The sequence below is a fragment of the Bos mutus genome, chromosome 5 (assembly GCF_027580195.1).
Source record: "Bos mutus isolate GX-2022 chromosome 5, NWIPB_WYAK_1.1, whole genome shotgun sequence".
Lineage (NCBI taxonomy): Eukaryota > Metazoa > Chordata > Mammalia > Artiodactyla > Bovidae > Bos > Bos mutus.
Window position 1 is genome coordinate 47,535,649 of NC_091621.1, and position 12,504 is coordinate 47,548,152.

Sequence of the window (12,504 nt, forward strand, 5' to 3'; positions counted from 1 at the left end):
CCATAATATGGACAAGCTTTGTACTTTTATACTGCTTTAAGTGAAATCAAAAGACGTATGATATTTTTAAATTTAGTCCAATTACAAACCTATAAATTTCTTTCAAGCAGTGAAGGCTTTGATGAAAATGTTTAAATATAAGAAGGCAAATACAGGGGAGTTATATCTAAGGATATCCAAGAAACATCATCATTAACACTTGAAGATAGTTACAGTCAAATTATAAAGAAAATAACACATAAGAATATTTAATAAATATTTGCCTGCCAAAATCTCCCTTGGAATTCTTTGCTGTTAGGCAATATTGGTAATATCATAGCAAAATCTGATCATATACTTTTATATATTTATAGCAAACCTATAAAGGATTTATAGGCCTCAGACTTGCTTAATCACCTTTGTGGTCAAAGGATTACAAAGTTGTAAAATTCTGAAACCTATGATTCCTTAGCAGCTCCTTAAGTTCTTAAATTTTTAAATGGTAAGGTGCTGTACACTTCATCATGACAGTATCTGAATAACTACACATTTGGAAAACACTATATATGGCTGCTGCTGCTGCTGCTGCTGCTAAGTTGCTTCAGTCGTGTTCGACTCTATGCGAGCCCATAGACTCCTTGTTACAAAATGAAGCGTTTGTCCACATGACAGGAAAGACAGATAAATTCAGAACACTGAGGCCAATGAATGTAACTGCCCATATAACTTGAATAGTTTGAGCAATAATTTAGTTCATTTAATAAACTCATACTTTAATAGAAAGAGGATATTAACAGTTCTGAAGATATAATTCCTTATTACTATACATATATATATTTCTTTTTTAATAGATGATGGCCCAGGACTTGTGCATTAAACACAAATACTTCAAGTGGTTGACAAGTTTTAAGACAATTTGAATTGTCTATGTTCCCTATGATCTCATCTCACCTAACAAAGTAGGAATTGACTGTTTATCTCCATGTCTCATACTCTCCTGGGTGTCTCTACAATGTAATTATTATATAATCTATTAAGGGTAAGAAACGTGAAGAACTGGCTAGGACTTCATGCACACATGTGTATAAGAGAGATTCTTTTTTGGCGTATGTTAATCCTGCTTGTTGGGCTGTTATACACAGAACTAATTACACTGAGTTGCAAGTACATAATAGTCAAACTGGATGTTTTTTCCCACTTTCATTTTAAATAGTATTTTGTTAGAAGGTATCCTTTTTTTTTAAAAAAAACCTCTGGCATATCATTATATTAATTACAATGCTAAAATGTTTATAATGCCTTTATCATGGAGAGGATGATGACAGACTTCCTCTACTAATACTCTAAATGTAAACAAAGGATAGATGTTTTCTAGACAGTACCAAATATTAGGGGTTGCCAGGGAGCAAAGTGTTGGAAGGTGTCCATTTTCCTGTTGTTGAGGTTGCCCTGCAGACAGGATACTGGGATCAAGCAGCTCAATCAGCTCCACATCCTCTTGTAACAGGACTTCCTGTTGCAGGATAGTATGGAGTGAATCAAGTCGGAATCCAATATCCTTGCCATTGAAAGACCAAAGAGAGGAATTAATACACACATAATTTTGTATTAAATATTAAGCTCCTACCATGTTAATAAAACTAGAGGTGTTTATTTTCAGTATAGACTACAAGAAGAAGAAACAATAGTCAATTTTCAGTATGATGTACAGGGTTATATTTTTACAGTAAATATGAAACAAACAAAAAAACAGAGGTAGACATCATCGAGCTGCATATTGAGTGAAATATGTATTTTTTACAGATTAATAAACCTGTTAAGCCTAATTAATTAAATGGCTGCAAAACAACATGGAAAATATAATCCTCTAATAGATATGCTGTCCCTAGATACTGTAACAATATAGCCAACATCTAAGAATAACATCAGCAGGATCAAGGCTTTCTAAAAATGAAATATTCGAATATTAAAAAAATACATCATTAAGGAATATAATACAAAATGGCCCTAATGTGTGCATAGCATTTTATAGCTTACAAAATGCTTTCACATATACTAGCTCATTTTTTCCTCCCTCTTTCCCTTTTATCCATCTATCAAGGAATATCTCCTAACATACCAGGCAACATGCTTGACACCAAAAACACAAAAAAATACACAAGACATACAAGTCTTTACTCTTAGAGAGTTCAGAGTTTAAAGGAGAGGGCTGAAAGGTAAGCAGTTACAATATAAAGTGCAGACAAGTGTGACGAGGTATAACTAAGTTATTATGAAAACGGCATTGAGGGAATAAACCGGCAACAAAGAGAAAGTAAAAGAGCCTAAGCTTAGTTTTAAAGAATACACAAGAACTGACCAGATGAAAGAGTTGGAAGAGTGGGATGAGACAGAATGAAAGCAAGCCTCTTCTAGTTTGGGGACCTGTAAGTGACCAATATTAGTTTTGGGCAGAGTATACCTGGTGGAGAGATGAGAGATGAAGCAGCAATGTTAGAGCAGTTCTCACAGTAACCCTGTCATGTACGTTATCATTTTCTGTCCATTCTATAGAGGAAAAAATGAAGCCCAAAGAAACCAAGTAACTTTCCAGAATTCTGATTTTAAATCATATGTCTTTGGTAGTTAGTTGATTCTGCTTCCCTGAATATAGTCTTCTCTATCAGAAAATTTAAATTTTTATTTTGCATCTGATTCAAGAATAGAATGAAAAAAAAAAAAAGAATAGAATGATCCTGTTGTATGATAAAAAATAAAAGAGAACTTTCAATGGACAAGACCTGTAGCAATCAAAGTAAAATCAGTTAGGTCTAGGGTTTCCTCTTCTTAGTTAATCATTCCCACACCACAGACTGTAGCCCGAGCTCATCATGAGGACTTAAGCAAGAAGGCAGTGATCCACATACTACAAGTACATATCCTCTTGATCATGGGTTGTACACATCACTTTTAGAGAAGAATGTTTTTAATATGAAGCCTATTTGGATATATTTCTTATCAATAACAATAATAAAAAAGAATCTCAGTGGAATGCTGATCTTCTGTTTAGCCCGATATGGATTTTACCATCTACTGATATACCCTGGACATACCTCTGCAGCACTTTTATGGCTCATGTTTGAATTACTGCTTCCTCTCATTTACAATCCTAACATTAGGAACTACTCAATTTTTTGACATTCCATCCCACTTTCATAAACAGAGAACAGCACGACTTACTTTATACTACTGTTGAGGGTGGGAAGGGGGACAGGGGCTGCAGAATATCAACAGCAGGTGGGCAATGGGAGGCAGGGAGGGCAGTGGGTGGGGCAGGGTAGCTTTTCAAATAATCTTTGAAATAAATCTTCATGTATGCCTTATAATTTGGTTTTGATTACCCCATCAGACAGGATCATATTCAGATGTAAATATTAAAAATAAAACTTTTGCTACAAAAACTTGAAAGCAGGCCTTTTATGAGACTTCTATGTACTTATATATGGGTAAGTTTAAAAGAAGCCTAATTAAATGAAGGCCAACACTGACAGAGAGGGGGAAGCTATTAACATAGGTGGGAGCTATTCCTCTACACAGGCTCTCTTATGGACCTGCTGCTTCATCAGGAACTCACTTTCTTCAACACCACTCCTTGGCACCAGATCTGCTTTGGGGATAAAGCTTCCCCCTAACCAGTGTGATCCGAGGTAATACTGATAGTACTGGTGCTCTGTGCTGGGGGGAAGTGGACTATGTGAACTTTGGCTTACCCTCAACAAGTCTTAGTGTCAAGACTTAGTGCCTGGGTTTACAGCCTGGTCCCACAACTTAAGCAAGTTAATTTTTCTGTTCAGTTTCCTCATCTGCAAAGAGGACAATAATAGTATCCACTTCATAGGGTTGCTGTAAGGATTAAATAAGTCAGTATTTATAAACTGCTAAGAGTATCCAGTGCCCAGTAAGTACTATGTAAGTGTTAGCTCCTAGTGTTTTTAGTACATATGAAATACTTAAAAGTACAATAAAGAAAACCATGTATAATATAAAAACTTACAGTACATAGCACACATAATTATTACAAGGTTGTTGTAGAAAAGAGATCCAACAGGCTGTAGGTTCTGAGAAAGGTCCTGAGGAAGAGCTAGAACTGCTTATTGAAAAGATTCCAATCATAGAAAAATGGAACACAATTCACAGTATATACATATATATATATATATATAAATACATATAAAATAGTACATATAGAGAGACTAGGCAAGGAATAAACAAAAAGGAAGACTATACTGGGCTGATGAAATACTGGTGCATAAAACTGGAAAGGCAGATTAAGGCCAAATTATGCAAACACTTTCATGCCTGTCAAAGTGATGAACTGGACTTGACTTGGTAGGCAGTAGGTATCTTTTTAGAAATTAAACAGGGAAACAGCATGAGAAGGTAACTTAGGAAGAATACTGCCTGGATGGAATGAAGAGTATGAGAAGCACTGCTAAAGAATAAAGAGATTTCTATTGTGGCCCCTAGGGATGAAGAAAACATATTCATGTGTCAATATACTTCAATGATCTTACACACTTTTAAATATATAGTGCTATTTAATTAAGCTGATGAGGATCAGGTGAGATAACTTCTGGGCAAGCACTTTATAGGCTAAAAAGTGCTAAGAGAGTGCCAATACCACTAGTATCATAGTTGCTATAAATTTTTTTTTAAATCTTTAAGAAGAAAAGTACTACCTTAATGAAAATGAACAATAATAAAATGTCCAGATATCATGGAGCAATTGCCAGTATCTTTATAAAAGGAAAGAGGGACTCATTCAATATCTGTATAGCTAACAAAATTTTAAATATTTTATAATCAAGAGAAAAAAGTCAAGCAACTTCATGCCACATGCCAACTGGGCAATTCTTTATTCTATTGTATGTACTTCCTAAAATTCTCCATAATCTAGGCACAAAAGAGATGCATACAAAAGCTGGCACTTTAAAGTGAAACATGACGTGAAGCATGTGGTCAGTGACAAAGATCCAAGAATGAAAAGATCAGGACTATGCACACTATGATTAAACCAAGAAAAATGTATATGCACCCATATACCTTACCATGGGGCTTCCCTCATGGCTCAGCAAAGAATGAGCCATGTAAAGAATCTGCCTGCAGTGCAGGAGACGCGGGTTCGATCCAGGGGTAGGGAAGATCCCCTGGAGGAGGCCATAGCAACCCACTCCAGAATTCTTACCGGGAGAACCCCATGGACAGAGGAGCCTGGTGGGCTACAGTCCAGGAGGTCGCAGAGATTCAGACAAGACTGAAGAGACCAAGCACGTACCTTACCACAGTTCTAATATCACTGAAGAATGAAGATGGCTCCACCTGTATAGAGACGATATTCTACGTAGATGAAAAGATACTTCATTGACATTCTCAAAACACCTATGGAGATGAACCCTAAACAGAGAACCTGCCCAAATGGATTGCTAAAAAGGTAATTTTAGTCAGTAAAAACAACACACAAACTAGAGAGGTGGTACACTATAACGGAAAGAGCCTGGGCTTTGAAACCAGGAGACTTGGGTTCAAATTCTGACTCACTTTCTAGCTGAACATTTTTGAACAACTCTCTTCATGAGTATTCTTAACCAAACTGAAATATCTGAACCTCAGGCTTTCCAAATGGTAAACCACACTGAACCTTATATGGTGTTTAGATCACCAAATCAAAATGAGAAAGCACTTTGTAAACATCCCTTATCAAATGATAATTTACAAGAATAATAATTAAATTATCATCTTAAGGTCATAGGCCAGCAGAAGATTCTGAAATGTGCTTACTTGTGAGAGAATTTTATTTTTTTAAACTATACTACCTATTATTAATATTAGGATGTAAAAACGTTGAGGCACTCCTTGGGGCTCAGAGATTAAGCAAGTCTTTGGGAAATTCTCTGATTTATCAATCCCAGAAGACTATATTTTATATAAGAAGTTGTCAGAGAATGGTGCGCTTTCCTGGTGGCTTAGACGGTAAAGAGTCTGCCTGCAATGCAGGAGACCTGAGTTTGATTCCTGGGTTTGGAAGATCCCCTGGAGGAGGGCATGGCAACCCACTCCAGTATTCTTGCCTGGAGAATCCCCATGGACTGTAGCCCGCCAGGCTCCTCTGTCCATGGGGTAGCAAAGAGTCAGACGCAACTGAGTGACTAAGCACACAGCACAGAGAATGGTAAATGAATGATAAATAAATTAGGGAGGAACCACACTCTTGATTTTGCCCAAACTTTGTAATCAAAGGCTGTGGAATAGAGATAATCAAGTTCCTAATGAAAAGAGGGAAGATCCCACTAACGGATCTATTTTCTAACTCACTGAGAGGAATACCTGTCATTGGAGGAAGATGGCAGCAGGACATGAGTAATCTAACAAATAGGTCTTCAATAACCATCAGAATATCCTATTCTCAGTAGCTAACAACCTCTTAGAAGATCTATGAAATACTACTGAGTCCATATGCAAAGATACCCAGTTACTGAAGAATCTCCTTTTTCTTTTTCCTTAGGTGATACAAACTTTTTTAACACTTCACGAAGTGGATACTCTCCTTTTAGAGAACAGCCCAGAATTTCTAATTAAAATTAGTCACTGCCCAAATCAATGGCAAAACAAATTTGGATTCATTGATTTTTCTCATTGGAAAAGAAACTGGAGTCCTGAAAAGTGACCAAAAAGTAAAGTGAACACTTACCAACTTGTGAAGTAAGTCATCATTCTTATTGGACTGAGCCAAAATCCAACTCTTGATGGTTTCAGCCACTTTTAACAGGATGCCTTGCTGAAGGAGATGAATGACATTGTGCAAGATTATTAAACCACACCTAAACATCAGAAAAACTTCAAATAACCTACTTCTAATTAATCACATTTTTTTAATCAGAAAAAGAAAGTTAAAATCATCTAGGTTGTAATTATTGGAGAAGGCAATGGCACCCCACTCCAGTACTCTTGCCTGGAAAATCCCATGGATGGAGGAGCCTGGTAGGCTACAGTCAATGGGGTCGCTAAGAGTCAGACACGACTGAGCGACTTCACTTTCACTTTTCACTTTCATTCACTGGAGAAGGAAATGACAACCCACTCCAGTGTTCTTGCCTGGAGAATCCCAAGGATGGGGGAGCCTGGTGGGCTTCCGTCTCTGGGGTCGCACAGAGTCGGACACGACTGAAGTGACAGCAGAAGCAGCAGCAGCAGGTTGTATTATATGCTGTATAATATGCTTTGCTAGTATGTCTCAGTCTCCTTCTTGATCCCGAATTTAATCGTATATCAGAATCACCTGGAGATTTTAGCTAGGAACATACTCCCAGGCTCCCCAACTAAATTCAGATTCAGTGAGTCTGGAATGAGACCTGGAAACCTTATCTTGGGTACACTATGTATTAATACTACCTGTGTCAACATGATGATGATATGGGTATTTTAAAACGAAAACCAAGTGCTCCAAGTTCTCAAATATTAAGAACATTTCATTCTACAATATTAAAGCAGAAATTTATTTTAACAATTTTAGAATAACTGTCTCATATTGAAATGTGTTATATTATTGAATCAATCAAAAATTCAGTTTACCTTATTAGCTCATTTCCTGAGCAGGCCAGTAAATGGAGTTTACATTCACTGAGTGACTATAATATTCCAGGTACTGAAAAAGGGTTACGGGAACAAAGATGAATATACATAACTGCTGTTTTCAAGAACTTAGAAGAGACAGTACAAATAGTTACAAATTAATGTAAAATCTGGGCTTCCCTGATAGCTCAGTTGGTAAAGAATCCATCTGCAATGCAGGAGATCCTAGTTCAGTTCCTGGGTCGGGAAGATCTGCTGGAGAAGGGATAGGCTACCTGCTCCAGTGTTCTTGGGCTTCCCTTGTGGCTCAGCTGGTAAAGAATCTGCAGTACAAGATTCTGTAATGCAGGAGACCTGGGTTCAATCCCTGGGTTGGGAAGATCCCCTGTAGCAAGGGAAAGGCTACCCACTCCAGTATTCTGGCCTAGAAAATTCCATGGACTGTATAGTTCAGGGGTCACAAAGAGTCAGCCACGACTGAGCGACCTGCACACTTTCTTTCACAATGTAAAATCTGGAGAAGTGTAGGAGGAAGGAAGTCAAGAGGAACTAACACTGGAGCTAAGCCCAGGCAAGGGACAAGGATGAGTACAGGAGGGAGCCATGGAAGCATTTGTCCTGCAGACAGTGGCAGCTAAGAGTTTGGGCTGGCAAAGAGCCAAGGGAAGAACAGAAGAGCAATGAAGTTTAAAAAGTACACTGAGATAGATTTTAAAAGACTGTGGTCTTAATAATTTTGAATTTATCCTATAGACTATGAGGAGTCATGGAAGGTTAATACAGGGAAGTGAAACAATAAAAATCTGCATGTTAGAAAAATAACTGGCAAACAGAGCAGTGGCTGTACTAGCAAGGAATGAGTGTAGCCAAGAAGCATGATTAGGAGGGTACATAATAGTCCGGCTAAATAATGATAAAAGCTTGCACTAGGGTAGTAAAAACAGCAATAACTAAGGATTAGATTTTAGAAAGAAGTTGAAGTTACTTTACTGTAACTTCACTTTACTTTACTTTACTGTAAAAAGTTACTTTACTTTACTGTAACTTCAACTTCAACTTCTTTAGAAAGAAGTTGATTTACTGACCAAATCAATGTTAGAGTGTGGGAAACTGTAAGATAAATTGAGAGGGTAGTAATTTGGGAATACAGAAAAATATTTTGTTTCAGGGGTGCTGAGAAAAAAAGCTCTGCTCTAGGGATGTTGAATATGAGTTTCCTGGAGCACAGGCAGATGGAAATGTCTAACAAGTATCTGGAACTCAGTGAAAATGGAGAATAGACAAAAAACGCCAGTGAGGGCAAGAAAGTAGATGAGATAGCTCAGAAAAAAAGAGACCAAGCAGAGGACTGATGCTAAAACTTTACGGAAGGAATGTTTAAGAATAATCCCAGGAAAAGAAACCAGAAAAATATACAGAGAATGAATATTCATGATGAGAATACCAATACAGAATACTCAGTAAGTATCTAACAATCACATTTTCTAAAAAAAAGTCTAAAAATGGTGACTGTTTCATCATGAACTCATACAGAAAATTTGCTTTGCTTTCCAAAGGAAATAACTGAAACTTCATCACTTGAACAGAATCTGGGGGGCAATTCTAAAAATATATCCCCTAAAAAGGAACAAGAAATCTTTTTAAAATATAGCTGCCCCAGATTTATATAGAAAAAATTCATTTTAGAGAGATGTACCTTACGCAGTTGAAATGTATAACATGAAGATTAAACGAACTTTCTGGATATGTGGTAATTTTGAAAAACACTTTCTGGCTATGCTTTTAACTGCTCCTCAATTTCTGAGAGGATGAACTTTAAACTCTTATTTATTTATAAACTAATAACAATATTTCTAAATGTAAAAATACTGTCATAAGTGAAAAGAATTAAACACTTATAAAACCCAAGTTTACACACACACACACACACACACACACACACACACACACACACACGAGGTCAATGTCCATCTCCAGCCCCAACACTATCCCTTGACCCATCCTTTGTCTTTTGTTGCCAAGTAATCTCAAATTCAAATTTTAATCTATGAATAATCTTTTAGATATATCTTTAGGTTTTGCTTTTAAAACTTTCCCCAGAGGTGCTTGTATTTGAAAGGAACAAGGAGAAGAAAGGACTTAGGTAGGGAGGACTCTCAGCACTGGTTCTGGCCTGTGTGCTCTCACTCCCTTAACTCCTTCCTCGTGAGAGTTAGCTAAAAAAACACCGCTTCCCTGGTGTTTACTCTGCTGTTGCCTTTGGGTCCAGCTTGGTTACTTCACATTTTAGAGTTTTTTCCTAAGAAGAACAAAAGGAAAGATCCTTCCCTTTCTATCTTACAGAGTAAATGATTAACTGAAAACTTTAAAATCTTCCTCCCAAAAGTAACTGACTCCTATATTAAAACACTGATTAAACTAGAATGCTCAAGAAATAAGGTAATCTAGTTATATTTTTTTCTGTTAGAATTCTTTTTGTTAAAACTGAAATGTACTGGAATATTTTATTTTAGTAAATACAATAATAGAGCACAAATCAATTTAGTGAACCTAATTATTGGTGGCTTCTTCTAGTACCTCAGCCTCCCAATGCTGTATATCAACTACGAAATACTTACTATATAAAAATATATGATACTGCAGATATAAAGGGCAGCAGAAATTGAGGTAAATATACTTACTCCATTAATATCTTTGAAATAATTTATTAAATATAAATTTGCTTTCTCTTAAAAAAATCTAAAGAAAAAAATTCTAGTTATTGTAGGATCCTATAGTTGGGCTCCCATTAGGTATTAATTTTTATCTTTTCGTTTTTTTTTCCTGGTTCACTCTAAGTAACTTCAATATTTAAATAAGCAATATATTTTGATCCTCAATCATATTAATTTCAATTCATTATACAAATTACCTATGAGATAGTCCAAAATACCAAGGATTCATGTTTATCTGAACAGATATATACCACTGATGAAATAAAAATTAAAGTCTTAACCAGTGCAGGGGAAGAACATGGAGGTGCCAATAAGGTATTTTTTGGTAAGGATAAGGCTAAAGGCAATTTAAATAATCAGTAAAAGACAAAAGACTGAGTCACAGAGAATGAAGACACCTTCTTACTTTTGGCAGGGCTCTCGCAGGAGGCTTTTGCTGTCCCTCTGTCACTGCGCTTTTTTCTGCTTTTGGTGACAGAGAAGAACATACTTCAAAGTCTGTGTGTCCCAGATCCTGTAAGTACTGGTAAAGTGGAGAATTCTGAAAGAGATATAAAATAAATTTCAAGATAATTACTACAGTTGACCTTTTAACAACGTGGGTTTGAACGACAGGGCTCCACTTTGATGATTTTCAAAAATAAGTACACACTACAGCACTAGCACTGCATATGGAGGGGTGGCTGAAGCCCAGGGAGAGGAACTGAGCGTAGGGAGGGCTGCCTGTGTGGTTATACGAGGGTGGTGCCTCAACCCCCCTATATTTCAAAGGTCAACTATTTCAAAAGTTTTAGAGACCAAATTCAACATTATGACAAGTATGCCCAAACTGAATTATTTACACAACGCCACTTAACATCAAAAGAAAAAAAAAATCAACAAACAATTCAGCAGGGTTAAAACTCAAAGGAAAAACTAAATAAAATAGACATTCTTTGAGTGCCAGCAAGAAAAAATGAATTTAGGAGTATAAATAGATTTAAGCAATTTTTGTCCAAATTTTTGTAGTATTAGAATAAATCGCTTCAAAATAGCTAATCCTGGCTAAATATAGCTCCAAAAAGGGCTCACAGTGAAAAATAGTTATTACTTGAAGCCAAGGAGCAATGATTATAACTGTATCAATTATAAATTTATCATACAATCATACTGATTAAGTCAATCAGGCACAGATGAGTATTACGTATCATTTGTCAGCACTGAAAACAAACTTAAAAAACCAAGAAAGTTACCAAAATAAGCTTACATACAAGCATATGGCAAATAAGAGACAGTGCAGGTTAAGAACAAAAACTGTGGAGCCAGACTATTTGGATTTAGATCCCAACATTGCCTCCTACCAGCTTGGTAACCCAAGGCGATTTATAATCTTTCTATGCTTGGGCTGTCTAATCTAAAAACAGATATAATAATTAATACCTAAACCATGGGGTTCTAGGACTAAATAAATATATAGCATTTGGAGTAGTCCCTGCTGCTGCTGCTGCTAAGTCTCTTCAGTCGTGTCCGACTCTGTGCGATCCCATGGACGGCAGACCACCAGGCTCCCCAGTCCCTGGGATTCTCCAGGCAAGAACACTGGAGTGGGTTGCCATTTCCTTCTCCAGTGAATGAAAGTGAAAAGTGAAAGTGAAATCGCTCAATTGTGTTCGACTCTTCGCGACCCCATGGACTGCAGCCCACCAGGCTCCTCTGTCCATGGGATTTTCCAGGCAAGAGTACTGGAGTGGGGTGCCATTGCCTTCTCCAGAGTAGTCCCTAGCACACAGTAATTGTTCAATCTACACCTCAACTTTATATAAGCTATGTGCCAAATGCAGGTTATAGAATAGAACAAACAGAAACATCCTCATCACTATCGAATGAAAATCCATGGGACAATTCTAGATAAATGCTTTACCATCATCATTACTACTGTTATTCCCGTTTCATAGATGAGGAAAGACTCACTCACCTAGAGGAAGCAGGATAGGTCTCACTCCAAAGCTAATGCTCTGAAATATTGTGCTATATTACCTAAAGTTACAAACAGCCTCCTGTGTTTAGAAAAGAAGACACCAAAGAAGCTTACGTACAGTTTAGTACAGAGACATGAAGTAAATGAATAATTACAAGAATGTACTGGTTGATATGGAAACAGAGGAGAGGCATCTGAATGAGACCAATACTTTAAGGGAATATATCTTTGAATTTGGAAACATGA

The 12,504-nt window shown here is 36.8% G+C and overlaps 1 protein-coding gene across 4 annotated transcripts in view; it reads right to left on the minus strand.

Annotated features, from left to right (window-relative positions):
• VEZT (vezatin, adherens junctions transmembrane protein) overlaps positions 1-12,504 on the minus strand; it is a 79,735-nt gene that overhangs the window by 41,543 nt on the left and 25,688 nt on the right. For 3 of the 4 annotated variants that reach the window (XM_070370897.1, XM_070370896.1, XM_070370900.1), the window contains exons 2-4: positions 10,708-10,842; positions 6,707-6,793; positions 1,362-1,537 (exon numbers count right to left, since the gene is read on the minus strand). In XM_070370897.1, coding sequence (XP_070226998.1) covers positions 1,362-1,537; positions 6,707-6,793; positions 10,708-10,842 — 398 coding nt within the window. The remainder of the gene's footprint in view (positions 1-1,361; positions 1,538-6,706; positions 6,794-10,707; positions 10,843-12,504) is intronic. The other variant, XM_070370899.1, reaches the window with a different exon arrangement.